This window comes from Hippopotamus amphibius, chromosome 9 (assembly GCF_030028045.1).
Source record: "Hippopotamus amphibius kiboko isolate mHipAmp2 chromosome 9, mHipAmp2.hap2, whole genome shotgun sequence".
Lineage (NCBI taxonomy): Eukaryota > Metazoa > Chordata > Mammalia > Artiodactyla > Hippopotamidae > Hippopotamus > Hippopotamus amphibius.
Genome location: NC_080194.1, coordinates 122,327,816 through 122,345,915, shown reverse-complemented (window position 1 = coordinate 122,345,915; position 18,100 = coordinate 122,327,816). Strand labels below are relative to the sequence as shown.

The window sequence follows — 18,100 nt, the reverse complement described above, 5'->3', positions numbered from 1 at the left end:
GCTGCTGGTGTGGGGTCTGGGAGAATCTGTGAGCCTTAGGTCAGGTTCCCCGCATGCAGGGAGCACAGGCCAGTGTGTGTTTTGTTTAAGGTGGGGTCTCTTAACGTCAAGTGCCTGTCAACGCCATGTCACACTTCCGGACACATCTGCTACTTTGTGAGCAAGCCCAACAGTCCCGAGCCCCCCGCGGTGTTCACAGGTGAGTGTTCAGGTGTGTGAGCTGGGGGGTCTGGCGCTCTTTGCAAAGACCCTCTGGTGTAGGGATGGCCTTGCAAGCCTCTGGGCAGAGCAGCAGAGCATCTCTTGCCAGGCAGACTCTGTGGGCTCTGTGAGGAGGACCACAGCTCTCAGGGTAGAGCCTGGGACTTGGCTTCAAACACATCCAGGATATAGGCAGCCTTGGTGGGAACGTGGGATGGGGGGGTGCTACCTCCTGGTGGGGCTGGCCCATGTGCTCCCCTCTAATCCTGGTCATAGCTGTCAGGTGCACAGGGACAAGCCTTTCCTTGAGAGACTGCCTGGTGGGGGTGCAGTCCCAGCTGCCACCATCTCCAGCAGCAGATAGGTGGGCAAGTGGGAGGCCAAGGGAGACCCCGAGTGGAGCCAGCCAGACTCACCTTGTGTGGGGCCAGATTGGTGCTGGGCACTGCCCCATTGCCCCATGGCCTGTGAGCTGAGTGGGTCTGGCAAAAGCCAGTCCCGGGTCAGGGTGTTGCACACAGTGGCCCAAAGAGCTTGGAAGGTGGTGGTGAAGCCCTGCCAGCATCAGGCTGTGTGAGCAACTCTTGGTTGGAGCTAGCAGGCCTTTCCAGCAATTAGGGGAAGTGTTTCTCCTTTTGAGAGGAAATGGAAGAATGTTGATGGTGGTTGGGGAACCTGTGAAGCAGATCAGCTGTGTCACAGTGGGTGTTCAGGGCGATATGAACCCATGGCTGTGGATGGACAGAGCAGGCCCCTCTGCCACCTTAGCTCATTGAGCGAGTATAAGCAGTTTTCAATCTTCCCCAAATTTACATAGCAATCATGATATTATAACTGCAGTGAAGGTTTGAAAATACAAGGGCTGGACCTTCCCTGGTGGTGCAGTGGTTAAGAATCCACCTGCCAATGCAGGGGACACGGGTTTGAGCCCTGGGCCGGGAAGATCCCACATGCCGCGGAGCAGCTAAGCCCGGGAGCCACAACTACCGAAGCCCGCCCGCCTAGAGCCCATGCTCCACAAGAGAAGCCACTACAGTGTGAGGCCTGTGCACCACAACAAAGAGTAGCCCCCTCTTGCCTCAATTAGAGAAAGCCAGCATGCAGCAATGAAGACCCAACACAGCCAATAAAACAAAAACAAGGGCTGATTCAGTGTGGGCTCCTGGAGTGGAGAAAGAGTGTCGATGGGAAAGCCACATCAGGCCAGGGGTGGGGACACTAGCATGAAGCCAGGCAGGCCCCGGACCTGTCCTGCACGTGTTATTCTCTCATCTGCATAACAGTGGCTGGCAGGGGAGCACGTCGTCTAATTGGTAGCTTTTATAATAAACACAGAGTCACACAGGGTCCTCAGTGGTGAAGCTAAGCTGTGTGGGGCACTGGCAATGAGGACTGATGATATGGGGAGTGGAGTGGTCCAGCAGGGCCCCAGCTGGCTTCTACTTGCACAGCCAAGGAAGCTGCAGCGTCCAGGGGTGATGTGACTGGTGGCTCCAGGCCTCAAGCTTCAATCTGAGTAACCAAGGGCTCTGCTCCCTTCTCTGGGGTGAACTGAGCAAAGGGAGAAGGATGCAAGTAGAGGAGGTGACAGCCCAGAGAAAGGTGTGCCCTGGGATGTGGTGGGCAGGACTGGGAAGCCACAGAGTAGGGGAAGACAGGATGGTGATCTGAGGGACAGGCCTAGAGCAGGGCACTGTGTTGGTGCCAGCAGGGTGTCTGTGTTTGAGAGGTCAGGGTCTGGGACCTCAGATTTGGGACCCCAGCTCATGGCAGCGAGCACCAGGCTGCGGGAGCAGTGCAGGTGGTGGCGGCGGTGGGGAAAGGGAGGCAGAAGTCGATGCTAGAACCACGGCTGAGTGTGCAGGGAGGAGAGGCAGGACTGGCTCTGCAGAGCCTGGGCGTGGAGTGGCCTGTGTGGGGGAGGGACTCCTTCAGGCACTCTTAGCAGCCGGTGGTGAAGGTTAAGAGCAAAAGCGTCAGAGGCTGGGGGTGCAGGTGAATGGTGGTCCCCACTGTTAGGAAGAGACTCAGGGGGCCCCGTGGTGTCTCTCAGTGTCCTGCTAGTGTGGACATGGTGCCATGGAGGAGGTCCAGGCTGGCTCCCCAGACCCTGTGGCAGGAGGCCCATGAAGTTCCAGTGTGTAAACAGCAGGTCCTGCTGGTCCCTGGAGGGAGGACCAAATCCCTGCAGCCTACTGTGCCTGTGCACGGCCTGCCCTCCCCTGGGCTCTCCTTGGTCTCTCACTGGTGTCCAGATTTGAGGTTGAGAGGTCTTTCAGGGCACAGGCCCATTCTGAGACTCTGCTCATGGGCTATCCAACTCCTTCATCTGTGGTCTTATTCTGAGGGGGCAGTGCTGCACCACGACTGCTGGGTGGGCCTTGGCTCCTGCCCGGGCTGGCCTGGAGCTCCCTGGGGAGAGGCCTGGGAAGTGCTGGTGGAGGGGGACTGTCACTCCATGTTGTGGGGTCCCAGGCCCTCCCCACCCAGGGGCCTGGAGAACAAATGTGCCGTGGGTGCCTGCTGGGCATGGAGCCTGTTCTCAGGGAAGAGCTTTGGGGGAGGGAAGCACGTGGAGACCTGGTGGGTGTCAGAGGTGGGGAGAGCTGGGGCAGGAAGGGGGCGAGTCTGGGAGGTGGCAGGTCCATGTCTCAAGGGCCCTGGGGGGCTGTGGTCCTACATGAGGGGCTCCTGGAGGGTCCAGGCTAGTTTATGGGGGTCTCACAGCATGGTGCTGGCTGTCAGGAGTAAGGGAAGTCACAGGAAGGTCTGGCCTGGGAGGGGGCTGCTGGACAGGTGGGGGAAAGGGCTAGGTTTGGGGGGGTCTCAGCTACAGCTATAGGACTGGGCAGTGAAGGGAGCAGCCAGGGTGACTAAGGTTTGAGTTTCAAAAGCTATTAGGGGCCTGGTGATGCCAGTTTGTGCAACTTGAGGGAAAAGGTTTAGGGAGGGTGGGAACCAAGCCTCGTGGGTTGTCCCTGGGCCCTGTCAGGGTGGAGGTCAGGTCTGGGGCTGTGGCCCAGTGAGCACAGGGGTCAGAGTGGAGCCCTGGCTGTGGAGCTGGCCAGCGGCCCTCGAGGAGGTGTGTGCTGCTGGCAGCCCCTCCAGCTCCAGGCTGTTGTGTCTTGCAGGTGACACCTTGTTTGTGGCCGGCTGTGGGAAGTTCTATGAAGGGACAGCTGATGAGATGTACAAAGCCCTGCTTGAGGTCCTGGGCCGGCTCCCTCCAGACACGGTAGGCAGCGCTCTGCCTGCTTGCTTGCCCAGTGGCAGGAGGACCCCGCTGGCTCTCCTGTCTGCCCCTCACTTCCTGCCACGCCCTTTGGGGTCGTTGGCACTCATGCCCAGCCCCTCCCCTGAGGTCTCCCAGGCATCCCCTGCATGTTGGGAGGAGAAGGAGGGTAGAGGCATTGCTTCTGGAAGCATGTTTTTTCTTTAAATGTACTTTTTATTGTTATTTAACATACACGCAAGATGTGTCCTTGTCCCAAGGGATGTCTTGTGGATGCTGCCTGCGGGACTGGCCAGGGCCCTCACACCCATTGGAGGGGTTGGAGGGCGGTTAACGAGTCTCCTCAGAGCTGGTGGGCTTGGCTTTTTCCCCAGAGAGTGTACTGTGGCCATGAGTACACCATCAACAACCTCAAGTTTGCTCGCCATGTGGAGCCCAGCAATACTGCCATCCAGGAGAAACTGGCCTGGGCCAAGGTGAGCAGGGTGCATTCGGGCACGTCCTGGGGTCAGGCACCACGAAGCCACTTCCCCTGGAGCATGGAGCTCACGGCGCTGGCTCTGGAGTGGGCAGAAAGTGCTCCTCCAGGCAGTGGGCGAGGCGGGGTTTAGACAGCCCAGCTTGAAGAGAGAAACCCTGGTTGTCTCCTTAAGAACCTTTCTGACTCAGTGGGTCCAGGCTGGGCCTAGGATTCTGCATTTTCAACAAGCACCCAGGTGAGGCCAAAGCAGCAGGTCCCAGCCCCTCCCCACTTGGGGAGACCACCCCTGCCGCCTGTGGGCAGTAGATTCACCCTGGAGGCTAACTGACTGAAAGGCATTTATTTCAGCCACGGCCCCCAGTGTGTCCCGTGGCTTGGCCCTGGGGTTGGCATGTTGTCCCGGAGGTGTCTCCTGTGGGGGTTGGAAACACTGCTGCAGGCATCTGGGCTGGGGATGTTCTCCTGGACTCAGGGGTCTGTTTTCCCTCTTCAGTTGCTGAGAAATGGTGTCAGTAAGAAACGCACACACCTCAGGTGCTGAACTCCTTTCTGCTGAGTTCAGTGAGGAATCGTCTCATAGTTCTTTTTTTTTTATTAGTTACCTGTTTTCGTCAAGCATCATTATTAATTTCGTGAGGTGGGCTTGCAAAATAATACTTATAAAAATTCAGATACTACCCTTAATTGGTTGACAAATATTATCCCATTTTTTTTTACAGTGCACACATAAGAATGCTTTTCTTAATATAAAAAACTCATCCTGTGTGTTGTTTTGTGGCTTCCTTGTCACTTAATAATGGGTCTTAGTGCTCTTTCTGTAGCAGTTTATACATATTGAACTTATTCTTTTCATGGTAATCTGCTTGAGGATAATTTAGTACAATAAAACATACCTATTTTGAAGGAGCATTATACAGTTTGATGAATTTTGACAGTGTATGCTCCTGTGTCAGCCTCACCACAATCAAGATAATGTTTCCACTATTAGAGAAGATTCCTTACCCCTCCCCATTCAGTCCTCAGCGTTGATCTGCTGTCACTATAAATTACTCTTTTCTAGATTTTCATATAAACAGAATCACACAACATTACTCCCTTGTATCTGGCTCTTTTTGCTCAGCATGTTTTTGAGATTCATTTTTTAAAAAATTTTATTTCTGAGTAGTATCTCATATGCACATACTACAGTTTGTTTATCCACTCATCTGGATGGACTCTTGGGTAGTTCCCAGCTTTTTGCTATTTTAAATGAAATTACTGTGAACATTTGTGTGCAGGTCTTTGTGTGGACACATTTTCATTGCTTGTGGGTACATACCAAAGAGTGTAATTGCTGGGTGGTGTGGTAAATGTCTGTTCAACTTTTAAGAAACTACCAAACTGTTTTCCAATTAGTTGTACCATTTGGCATCCTAACTCGCAATGCGTGAGTTCCAGGAGCTCCACATGCTCACCAGCACTTGGTATTATTGGTGTTTTAAATTTTAGCCATGCTAATAGGTGTGTTGTGGTAGCTCGTAGTTTTTAAGTTTCCATTTCTCTGATGGCTAATGATACTGAGTGCCGTTTCATGTGCTTATTGGTTCTTTACATTGGTCTTCTTCTGTGAAGTGTATGTTCAAATCTCTTTTTCCATTTTAAATACTGAGAGATCTTCTCACTGAGTTGTAAGAATTCCCTATACATTCTGGAAACAAGTCTTTGTCAAATATATATCTCAAGTATTTTATCCCAGTTTGTGGCTTGCCTTTTCATCTTCTTAACAGTGTCTTTCAAAGAATAAAAGTTTATACTTTTGGTGAAACTCAGTTTATTAATTTTTTCTTTTATGCTTTTTGTGTCCTAAGAAATCTTTACATACCCCTACATCACAAAGACTTTGTCCTCTCTTTTCTCCTCGCAATTGTATAGCCTTAGCTTTTATGTTCATATAAATTTATATTTAGATCAATGATTCACTTCAAGTTAATGTTTGTGGTGTAAGGTAAGAGTAGAATTTCACTTTTTTACATATTGACATCTAGTTGCTCAGCACCATCTGATGAAAAGACTTTCCCTTAGATGACCTTGGCATCTTTACTGAATAAAATGGACCATGTGGGCATGAATCTACTCCTGGATTCTCTTCTGTCCCATTGATCTGCATGACTTGTTCTTGCATCAGTAGTACTGTCCTGATTAATCACTGTAGCTTGTGGTAAGTCTAAGAATCAGGTAGCATAAATCCTCTAACTTTATTCCTTTTTGAAATTGATTTTGGCTCTTCTAAGTCCTTTTACATTTCCATATAAATTTTAGGGTCATCTTGTTAATTTCTACAAAAATGTCAGCTTGGCTTTTGATTGGGACTGTGTTGTAATAAAAGATTTGGAGAGACTTGAGATCCTAATAGTATGGCGTCTTTCCATAATCATGATACAGCCTTACATTTATTACGGTCTTTAGTTTTTCTCAGAAATATTTTGTAACTTTCAGTGTTAAAGATCTTGCACATTGTTAAATGTATCCCTAAATACTTCATGTTTTTGGATTTTATTGTAAAGGATTATTGATAGTCTTTAGAAATATAATTGATTTTTGTATTTTGACCTTGTTTCCTTGTGACCTTGCTTAACTCACTTAGTCTAGCATCTTTTTCATAGCTTCCTTAGCACACAGTCATGCCATCAACATTAAGATAGTTTTATTTCTCCCTTTCCAATCTGTATGCCTTTTAATTATTTTTCTTGCCGTATTGCACTGGCTAAGATCTTCAGGACAGTGTTAAGTAGACATGGTGAGAGTAGACACCTTTGGCTTGTTCCCAGTCTTAGGGGAAAAGCATTCAGTCTTTCACCATTAAGTATGATATTAGCTGTTGAGTCTTTTGTAAGTCTTCTTTTTCAAGTTGATAAAGTTCACATATATTCCTGGTTTTCTGAGAGTTTTTACCATGGGTGGGTGTTGAATTTTGTCATATGATTTTTCTTCATCTATTATGCAATCATACATTTTTTTCTCCCTTACTCTGTTAATGTGGTGAAGTATATCACTTGGTTTCAAATGTTAAACCAGCCTTGCTTTCTGGATAAACCTTAGTCATGGTGTCTGTTTTTGTGTCTGTGTTCATAAGAGATACTGGTCTGTCGTTTATTTTCTTGTAATGTCTTTGATCTTAATATCAAGGTAACGCTGGCCTCATAAAATGAGTTGGAAGTGTTTCCTCATTTTCTGAAAGGGTTTTTCTATGATTGTTATTCCTCCTTTAGTGTTTGTTAGAATTCACTAATGAAGCCTTCTAGACATTGAATTCTTTTTTGTGGAAAGATTTTTTTGTTATGAATTAATGTTTTTAATTTGGGGCTGTTAGATTTTTATATTTTCTTGAGTCGGTTTTATTAGCAACTAGTATCTTTCAAGGAATTTGTCCATTTCATCAAGGTTTTCAAATTTATTGACATAGTTTTCATAGTTTCCTTTTTTATTATCAAGCTTATTGAGGTTTAGTTCACATGTAATAAATTACATCCATTTAAAGTGGACAAGTAGGGCTTCCTAGGTGGCGCAGTGGTTAAGAATCTGCCTGCCAATGCAGAGGTCACAAATTTGATCCCAGCTCCAGGAAGATCCCACATGCCGCGGAGCAACTAAGCCCGTGTGCCAAAAAAAAAAAAAGATAAAGTGGACAAGTGAGTGAATTTTGACAGATGTATATACCAATTAAATGACTCCCTCTATATTTCCATCACCCCCAAAAGCTTCCTCATGCCTCATTTTCTCTGCCCTCCTCCAGTATGCCACTAGAACTTAGTTTGCATTTTCTAGAATTTCATATAAATGGAACTAGACAGTATGTACTCTTATGTCTTTTTTTACTCAGCAGAATGATTTTGAGATTCATTCATGTATCAGTTCATTCCTTTTCCCTGCCTAGTAGTATTCCTTTGTTTGGATATATTGCATTTTGTTTATCCATTCACCTGTCAATAGACATTTGTGTTTCTAGTTATTGGCCATTGTGAATAATGCTGCTATGAACATTTGTGTACAAGTCTTTGTGTGATATGTTTTAATTTCTCTTGAGTAAATATCTAGGAGTGGAATGGCTGGGTTGTATTAGGTGTATGTTGGACTTGTAAAGAAACTGCTAAGCTGTTTTCCTAAGTAATTGTATTCCTTTACATTCCCACCAGCAAAATATGAGAGCTCCAAGTGTTCTACATCCTCACCAACCCTTGGCATTGTCAGTCTTTTTAATTTTAGTTATTTTAATGGTTGTGTAGTAGTATTTCACTGTGGTTTTAATGTGCATTTTCTTAGTGCCTAATAATATTGAACATCTTTTCATGTGTTTACTGGCCATTTTGTGAAGTGTTTGTTCAGATTTTTTGCCCATTTAAAAAACTGGATTGTCTTATTGAATAAGAGTTTTTTTTTTTTGGCACACGGGCTTAGTTGCTCTGTGGCATGTGGGATCTTCCTGGAGCTAGGATTGAACCCGTGACCTCTGCATTGGCAGGCGGACTCTTAACCACTGCGCCACCTAGGAAGCCCTAAGAGTTTTTCTTAAAGTATATTCTAGATACTAGTCCTTTTTCAGATTATTGTGAATAGTTTCTCCCATTCTGTAACTTGGCTTTTATTTTTTCAGCATCTTTTTTTTTAAATAATTATTTCTCACACTTTTTTTTAACTTTAATTTTATTTTTTATTTATTTTTGGCTGCATTAGGTCTTTGTTGGTGCACTTGGGCTTTCTCTAGTTGTGATGAGCTGGGGCTACTCTTCATTGCAGTGAGTGGGCTTCTTATTGCGGTAGCTTCTCTTGTTGTGGAGCATGGGCTCTAGGCTCACAGGCTTCAGTAGTTGCAGCATGTAGGCTCAGTCGTTGCGGTGCACAGGCTTAGTTGCTCTGTGGCATGTGGGATCTTCCTGGACCAGGGATGGAACCCATGTCTCCTGCATTGGCAGGTGGATTCTTAACCAATGCGCCACCAGGGTTAAGATGGTGGAAAGTCCCTCAACAATGTCTTTTGAAGAGCAAACACTTTAAATTTTGATGAAGTCCACCATATTAATTTTCTTTTGTGGTTCATACTTTTTATCTCCCATCTAAGAAATCTTTGCTTTTGCCAAGGTCAGGAAATCTCCTTTGTTTTCTTTTGGAAGCTTTATAGTTTTAGCTTTTACTTGTAGTTCAATATGATCTAAATCCTCCCCCCCAAATCTGTTGGATCTTTAGTGATCACCCCTCTTTCATTTCCTTTTTAAGAACTTTTATTGAGATATAATTGACATACAATAAACTGTATATATTTAAAGTGTACAATATGATATTTTTTTTCTTATTAGTAATGTCTATATGGCAATCCCAATCTCCCAATTCATCCCACCCCAACCCCACCCCCCACCCCGCTTTCCCCACTTGGTGTCCATATTGTTTGTGTTCTACATCTGTGTCTCTATTTCTGCCCTGCAAACTGATTGATCTGTACCATTTTTCTACATTCCGCATATATGCGTTACTATACAATGTTTGTTTTTCTCTGACTTATTTCACTCTGTATGACAGTCTCTAGGTCCATCCATGTCTCTACAAATGTCCCAATTTCATTCCTTTTCATGGGTGAGTAATATTCCATTGTATATATGTACCACATCTTCTTTATCTGTTCATCTGTTGATGGACATTTAGGTTGCTTCCATGACCTGGCTATTGTGAATAGTGCTGCAGTAAACATTGGGGTGCATCTGTCTGTTTGAATTATGGTGTTCTCTGGGTATATGCCCAGTAGTGGGATTGCTGGGTCATATGGTAACTCTATTTTTAGTTTTGCAAGGAACTTCCATACTGTTCTCCATAGTGGCTGTATCAATTTACATCCCCACCAACAGTGCAAGAGCGTTCCCTTTTCTCCACACCCTCTCCTGCATTTATTGTTTGTAGATTTTCTGATGATGCCCATTCTAACTGGTGTGAGGTGATACCTCATTGTAGTTTTGATTTGCATTTCTCTAATAATTAGTGATGTTGAGCAGCTTTTCATATGCCTCTTGGCCATCTGTGTGTCTTCTTTGGAGAAATGCCTATTTAAGTCTTCTGCCCATTTTTTGATTGGGTTGTTTTTTTTTTTCATATTGAGTTGGATGAACTATTTATATATTTTGGAGATTAATCCTTTGTCTGTTTATTCATTTGCAAATATTTTCTCCCATTCTGAAGGTTGCCTTTTTGTCTTGCTTATAGTTTCCTTTGCTGTGCAGAAGCTTTGAAGTTTCATTAGGTCCCACTTATTTATTTTTGTTTTTATTTCTATAACTCTAGGAGGTGGGTCAAAAAAGATCTTGCTGTGATTTATGTCGAAGAGTGTTCTTCCTATGTTTTCCTCTAGGAGTTTTATAGTGTCCAGTTTTACATTTAGGTCTTTAATCCATTTTGAGTTTATTTTTGTGTATGGTGTTAGGGATGTTCTAATTTCATTCTTTTATATGTAGCTGTCCAGTTTTCCCAGCACCATTTATTGAAGAGGCTGTCTTTTCTCCACTGTATATCCTTGCCTCCTTTGTCGTAGATTAGTTGACCATAGTTTATCTCTGGGCTTTCTATCCTGTTCCATTGATCTGTATTTCTGTTTTTGTGCCATATTGTCTTGATTACTGTAGCTTTGTAGTATAGTCTGAAGTCAGGGAGTCTGATTCCTCCAGCTCCATTTTTTATCCTCAGAATTTCTTTGGCTATTCAGGGTCTTTTGTGTCTCCATACAGATTTTAGGATTTTTTGTTCTAGTTCTGTGAAAAATGCCATTGGTAATTTGATAGGGATTGCATTGAATCTGTAGATTGCTTTGGGTAGTATGGTCTTTTTCACATTGTTGATTCTTCCAATCCAAGAACATGGTATATCTCTCCACCTGTTTGTGTCGTCTTTGATTTCTTTCATTACTGTCTTATAGTTTTCTGAGTACAGGTCATTTACCTCTTTGGTTAGATTTATTCCTAGGTATTTTATTCTTTTTGTTGCAGTGGTGAATGGGATTGTTTCCTTAATTTCTCTTTCTGATCTTTCGTTGTTAGTGTATAGAAGTGCAAGAGATTTCTGTGTGTTAATTTTGTATCCTTCAACTTTACGAAATTCATTGATTAGCTCAAGCAGTTTTCTGGTGGCATCTTTAGGATTTTCTATGTATAGTATCATGTCATCAGCAAACAGTGACAGTTTTACTTCTTTTCCAATTTGGATTCCTTTTATTTCTTTTTCGTCTCTGGTTGCTGTGGCAAAACTATGTTGAATAGCAGTGGTGAGAGTGGATATCTTTGTCTTGTTCCTGATCTTAGAGGGAATGCTTCCAGTTTTTCACCATTGAGAATGATGTTTGCTGTGGGTTTGTCATATATGGCCTTTATTATGTTGAGGTAGGTTTCCTCTATGCCCACCTTCTGGAGAGCTTTTTTTTTTTTTTTTTATCACAAATGGGTGTTGAATTTTGTCAAAAGCTTTTTCTGCATCTATTGAGATGATCGTGTGGTTTTTATCCTTCAGTTTGTTAATATGGTGTATGACATTGATTGATTTGCCTATATTGAAGAATCCTTGCATTCCAGGGATAAACCCCACTTGATCATGGTGTATGATCCTTTTAATTGTTGTTGGATTCTGTTTGCTAGTATTTTGTTGAGGATTTTTGCATCTAAATTCATCAGTGATATTGGTCTGTAATTTTCTTTTTTTGTAGTATCTTTGCCTGGTTTTGGTATCAGGGTGATGGTGGCCTCGTAGAATGAGTTTGGGAGTGTTCCTCTGCAGTTTTTTGGAAGAGTTTGAGAAGGATGGGTGTTAGCTCTTCTCTAAATGTTTGATAAAATTCACCTGTGAATCCATCTGGTCCTGGGCTTTTGTTTGTTGAAAGATTTTTAATCACAGTTTCAATTTCATTACTTGTGATTGGTCTGTTCATATTTTCTATGTCTTCCTGATTCAGTCTTGGAAGGTTATATGTTTCTAAGAATCTGTCCATTTCATCCAGGTTGTCCATTTTATTGGCATATAGTTGCTTGTAGTAGTCTCTCATGGTACTTTTTATTTCTGTGGTGTCTGCTGTAACTTCTCTGTTTCATTTCTAATTTTATTGATTTGAGTCCTCTCCCTCTTTTTCTTGATGAGTCTGGCAAATGGTTTATCAATTTTATTTATCTTCTCAAAGAACCAGCTTTTAGTTTTATTGATTTTTGCTATTGTTTTCTTTGTTTCTATTTCATTTATTTCTGCTCTGATCTTTATGATTTCTCTCTGTCTACTCACTTTGGGTTTTGTTTGCTCTTCTTTCTCTAGTTTCTTTAGGTGTAAGGTTAGATTGTTTATTTGGGATTTTTCTTGTTTCTTGAGGTAGGATTGTATTGCTATAAACTTCCCTCTTAGAACTGCCTTTGCTGCATCCCATAGGTTTTGGATTGTTGTGTTTTCATTGTCATTTGTCTCTAGGTATTTTTTGATTTCCTCTTTGATTTCTTCAGTGATCTGTTGGTTATTTAGTAGTGTATTGTTTAGCCTCCATGTGTTTGTGTTTTTTACAGTTTTTTTCCTGTAACTGATTTCTAATCTCATAGTGTTGTAGTCAGAAAAGATGCTTGATATGATTTCAATTTCCTTGAATTTACCGAGGCTTGATTTATGACCCAAAATGTGATCTATCCTGGAGAATGTTCCATGTGCACTTGAGAAGAACGTGTAATCTGCTGTTTTTGGATGTAATGTCCTATAGATATCTATTAAATCAAGCTGATTTATTGTGTCATTTAAAGCTTGTGTTTCCAAAAATAAACTCAAAATGGATTAAAGACCTAAATGTAAGGCCAGACACTATAAAACTCCTAGAGGAAAACATAGGCAGAGCACTCTATGACATACATCAAAGCAAGATCCTTTTTGACCCACCTCCTAGGATAATGGAAATAAAATCAAGAATAAACAAATGGGACCTAGTGAAACTTAAAAGCTTTTGTACAGCGAAGGAAAACATAAACAAGACAAGAAGACAACCCTCAGAATAGGAGAAAATACTTGCCAACGAAGCAATGGACAAAGGATTAATCTCCAAAATATATAAGCAGCTCATGCAGCTTAATACCAAAAAAGCAAATAACCCAATCCACAGATGGGCAGAAGACCTAAATAGACATTTCTCCAAAGAAGACATACAGATGGCTAACAAACACATGAAAAGGTGCTCAACATCACTAATCATTAGAGAAATGCAAGTCAAAGGTCAGAATGGCCATCATCAAAACATCTAGAAACAACAAATGTTGTAGATGGTGTGGAGAAAAGGGAACTCTCCTGCACTGTTGGTGGGAATGTAAGCTGGTACAGCCACTATGGAAAACAGTTTGGAGGTTCCTTCAAAAACTAAAAATGGAACTACCATATGACCCAGTAATCCCACTACTGGGCACATACCCAGAGAAAACCATAATCCAAAAAGAAACATGTACCATAATGTTAATTGCAGCACTATTTACAATAGCCAGGACATGGAAGCAACCTAAATGTCCACCAACAGATGAATGGATAAAGAAGATGTGGCACATATACACAATGGAATATTACTCAGCCATAAAAAGGAATGAAATTGAACTATATGTAATGAGGTGGATAGACCTAGAGTCTGTCATACAGAGTGAAGTAAGCCAGAAAGAGAAAAACAAATACCTTATGCTAACACATATATGTGGAATCTGAAGAAATGGTACTGATGAACCCAGTGACATGGCAAGAGTGGAGATACAGAAGTAGTGAATAGACTTGAGGACTCGGGGCTGGGGTGGGGTTGGGGCGAGGGGGAAGCTGGGACGAAGAGAGAGAATAGCATAGACATATTTACACTGCCAACTGTAAAATAGATAGCTAGTGGGAAGTTGCTGTATAACAAAAGGAGATCAACTTGATGATGGGAGATGCCTTAGAGGGCCAGGACAGGGAGTGGGGGAGGGAGTTGCAGGAGGGAGGGGATATGGGGATATATGTATAAATACAGCTGATGCATTTTGGTGTACCTCAAAAACTCGTACAAGAGTGTAAAGCAAATATATTCCAATAAAAGAGCTTTAAAAAAAATAAAGCTTATGTTTGCTTATTAATTTTCTGTGGATGATCTGTCCATTGGTGTAAGTCGGGTGTTAAAGTCCCCCACTAATTTTGTGTTACTGTCGATTTCCTCTTTCAAAGTTGTTAGCATTTACCTTATGTATTAGGTGCTCCTATATTGGGTGCATATATATTTATAATTGTTATCTCCTCTTCTTGGATTGATCCCTTGATCATTATGTAGTGTCTTTTCTTGTCTCTTGCGACATTTTTTATTTTAAAGTCTATTTGATATGAGTATTGCTACTCCAGCTTTCTTTTGATTTCCATTTGCATGGAATATCTTTTTTCCATCCCTTCACTTTCAGTCTGTATGTTTCCTTAAGTCTGAAGTGGGTCTCTTATAGACACCATATGTATGGGTCTTGTTTTTGTATCCATTCAGCCAGTCTGTGTCTTCTGGTTGGAGCATTTAGTCCATTTACAGTCAAGGTAATTATTGATATGTATGTTCCTATTACCATTTTCTTAATTGTTTTGGGTTTGTTTTTGTGGGTCCTTTTCTTCTCTTGTGTTTCCCACTTAGAGAAGCTCGTTTAGCATTTGTTGTAGGGCTGGTTTGGTGGTGCTGAATTCCCTTAGCTGTTGCTTGTCTGTGAAGCTTTTGATTTCTCTATTGAATCTGAATGAGATCCTTGCTGGGCAGAGTATTCTTGGTTGTAGGTTCTTCCCTTTCATCACTTTAAATATATTGTGCCACTCCCTTCTGGCTTGCAGAGTTTGTGCTGAGAAATCAGCTGTTAACCTTATGGGAGTTCCCTTGTATGTTATTTGTCGTTTTTTCCTTGTTGCTTTTAATAATTTTTCTTTGTCTTTAATTTTTGTCAGTTTGACTACTATGTGTCTTGCCGTGTTTCTCCTTGGGTTTATTCTGCCTGGGACTCTCTGTGCTTCCTGGACTTGGGTGGCTATTTCCTTTCCTATGTTAGGGAAGTTTTTAACTGTAATCTCTCCCAATATTTTTTCAGGTCTTTTCTCTCTCTCTTCTCCTTCTGGGACCCCTATAATGTGAATGTTGGTGTGTTCAGTGTTGTCCCAGAGTCTCTTAGGCTGTCTTCATTTCTTTTCATTCTTTATTCCCGCATCAGTGATTTTCACCATTCTGTCTTCCAAGTCACTTATCCATTCTTCGGCCTCAGTTAATGTGCTATTGGTTCCTTCTAGTGTATTTTTCATATCAGTTATTGTATTGCTTATCTCTGTTTGTTCTTTAATTCTTCTAGGTCTTTGTTCAACTTTTCTTGCATCTTTTTGATCTTTGCATCCAGTCTTTTTTCAAAGTCCTGGATCATCTTCATGATCATTATTTTGAATTTTTTTTCTGGAAGGTTGCCTATCTCCACTTCATTTAGTTGTTTTTCTGGGTTTTTATCTTGTTCCTTCATCTGGTACAAAGTTCTCTGCCTTTTCATGTTCTCTATCTTTTTGTGGCTATGGTTTTCAATTTCACAGAATGAAATACTGCTAATACTGCTGTCTGCCCTCTTGTAGAGGAGACTAAGAGGCTTGTGTGGGCTTCCTGATGGGAGGGACTGGTGGTGGGTAGGGCTGGGTGTTGCTTTGGTGGGCGGAGCTCAATAAAACTTTAATCCTCTTGTCTGCCAATGGGTGGGGCTGTATTTCCACCCTGTTGGTTGTTTGGCCTGAGGTGACCCAGCACTGGAGCTTACAGGCTCTTTGGCATGGCTAATGGAGGACTCTGGGGGGCTCACACCAGTGAGCACTTCCCAGAACTCCCAATGCCAGTAAGTCCCCACAGTAAGCCACAGCCGCCCCCCCCCCCCCAACCTCTGCAGGCAACCCTCCAACACCAGCAGGTAGATCTGGTTCAGTCTCCTATGGGGTCACTGCTCCTTCCCCCTGGGTCCTGGTGCATACACTACTTTTTTTGTGCCCTCCAAGAGTGGAGTCTGTTTCCTCCAGTCCTGCGGAGGTCCTGCAGTCAAATCCCGATGGCCTTCAAAGTCTGATTCTCTGGGGATTCCTCCTCCTGTTGCCAGACCCCCAGGTTGGGAAGCCTGACGTAGGGCTCAGAACCCTCACTCCAGTGGGTGGTCTTCTGTCATATAACAGTTCTCCAGTATGTGAGTCGCCCACCCAACGGTTATGGGATTTGATTATTGCGATTGCACCCCTCCTACCATCTCATTGTGGCTTCTCCTTTGTCTCTGGATATGGGGTGTCATTTTTGATGAGTTCCAGTGTCTTCCAGTCAGTGATTGTTCAGCAGTTAGTTGTGATTCCAGTGCTCTTGCAAGAGGGAGTGCCCTCTTTCATTTCTGATGTTGGCAATTCTTTTTCTTCATTGTTCTTATCAATTTTGTTGATCGTTTTTAAAAAATTATTTACTAGCTGTGTTGGGTCTTTGTTGCTGCATGTGGGCTTTCTCTAGTTGCAGCAAGTGGGTGGGGCTACTCTTCACTGAGGTGCATGGGCTTCTCACTGCGGTGGCTTCTCTTGTTGCGGAGCACAGGCTCTAGGCATACGGGCTTCAGTAGTTGTGGCTTGTGGGCTCTAGAGCACAGGCTCAATAGTTGTGGCGCATGGGCTTAGTTACTCCACGGCATGTGGGGTCTTCCTGGCCCAGGGCTCAAACCTGTGTTCCCTGCATTAGCAGGTGGATTCTTAACCACTGCACCACCAGGAAAGTACCCTTGTTGATCTTTTAAAAGCACAACTTTTGCCCTAATTTTCCTTGTTTTTCCATTGCTCTGATTTCTGCTCTTTTCTTAAAAAGATAAAGTTTGAAAAACTGCTTCCTTCTACTTTGGATTTGCTTTGCTCTTCTTTTTATAGATTCTTAGTATGGAACCCAAGGTCATTGATTTTAGATCTTTCTTCTTTAGAAAAGAAATATAAGCACTTAAAGCTAAAAACTTAAATGCAAGTAACCCCCAAGTACTGCTTTAGCAGCACAAATTTTGACATGTTGTATTTTCATTATCTTAAATTTGAAATATTTTAAGATACCCCTTGTGATTTCTTTTTTGACATATAGGTTATATTGAATCATGTTAAACTTTTTTTAGCCTTTTCAACATTTTATTATAAGAATTTTCACATATACAGAAAAGATGAATTTCATAGTGAACAGTCATATACCCAACACCTACTTTCTAGTAACACTTTACTAATTTTATCACTGCCTATTCATCCATCTTACTTTCATTCTTTTTAATAAGTAAAACATACTGATGTGTGGACCTTACCCATAAATCATTTTACCAACCCAATTAGAACAGTTAGATTTTCCAATATTTTTGCTCTTTAAATTGTGCTACAGTGAACAACATCCTCAAATGTAAGTCTTTACATTTCTGTGTGCTTCGTGCTTCTGTAGGAAAAATCTCTACATATTAACACTCATTTTAAGTTAATTCAAAAGTTTGAGTTTACACCCCCCAACTATACCTATAAGGACCTGTTTTTAAATTATCTTTAGAATAATGCATGTTTCTTTCTTCATAAAAGATGGAGGAAGATTTCTTAGGAGGGAATGAGAATATTGGAGGAAGTACAGGGAATATTATAAAACATTCTATGCTTGTTTTCATCAGAAGGGAAAGTTCAGAGGTTAGCAATAAGCCTTCTGGGGACCTTCTGCCAGACCCCAACTTGGCACACCTCCAGCAGTTAAAGGATTACTTCTCAATGCCACTGCTCACAGTGTGGGTGGGATTGGGACCCTTGGATCTGAGGGCCCCTGATGGGCAGGAAGCCTGGGTGTAGGTGCTGACAATGGCTGTCCACTCACTGGCCCTGTGGCCCTCAGGGTGAGCCCAGCAGAAGGACAGAGGCTGTGGGGAGGGTGGAGACGCCCAGCTGTTAACTCTCACCTTCTTCCTGTAGGCGTTTCTATAGGAGTGGACAGTTGGCCAGACGTCCCAGTTTGCATCTTTTCTCTGTCTGCCCTGGTCAGTGTTGTGAGGCCATCCTGAGTGGAGGTGACAAGCTGCCTGAAAACCCCGTGATGACAGCCACCCTCTAGGGGGGCTGTCACCACAGGGGAGGGCCCCGGAAACCTGTTGCCTCACTGTTCTTCCTGGCTCGTGACCTACATGCATGCT

General features: G+C 43.1%; 1 protein-coding gene across 4 annotated transcripts in view; it reads left to right on the top strand.

The window, feature by feature from the left end:
* HAGH (hydroxyacylglutathione hydrolase) overlaps positions 1 to 18,100 on the top strand; it is a 35,063-nt gene that overhangs the window by 14,208 nt on the left and 2,755 nt on the right. For 3 of the 4 annotated variants that reach the window (XM_057750841.1, XM_057750840.1, XM_057750838.1), the window contains 3 exons: positions 91 to 199; positions 3,333 to 3,436; positions 3,808 to 3,909. In XM_057750841.1, coding sequence (XP_057606824.1) covers positions 91 to 199; positions 3,333 to 3,436; positions 3,808 to 3,909 — 315 coding nt within the window. The remainder of the gene's footprint in view (positions 1 to 90; positions 200 to 3,332; positions 3,437 to 3,807; positions 3,910 to 18,100) is intronic. The other variant, XM_057750842.1, reaches the window with a different exon arrangement.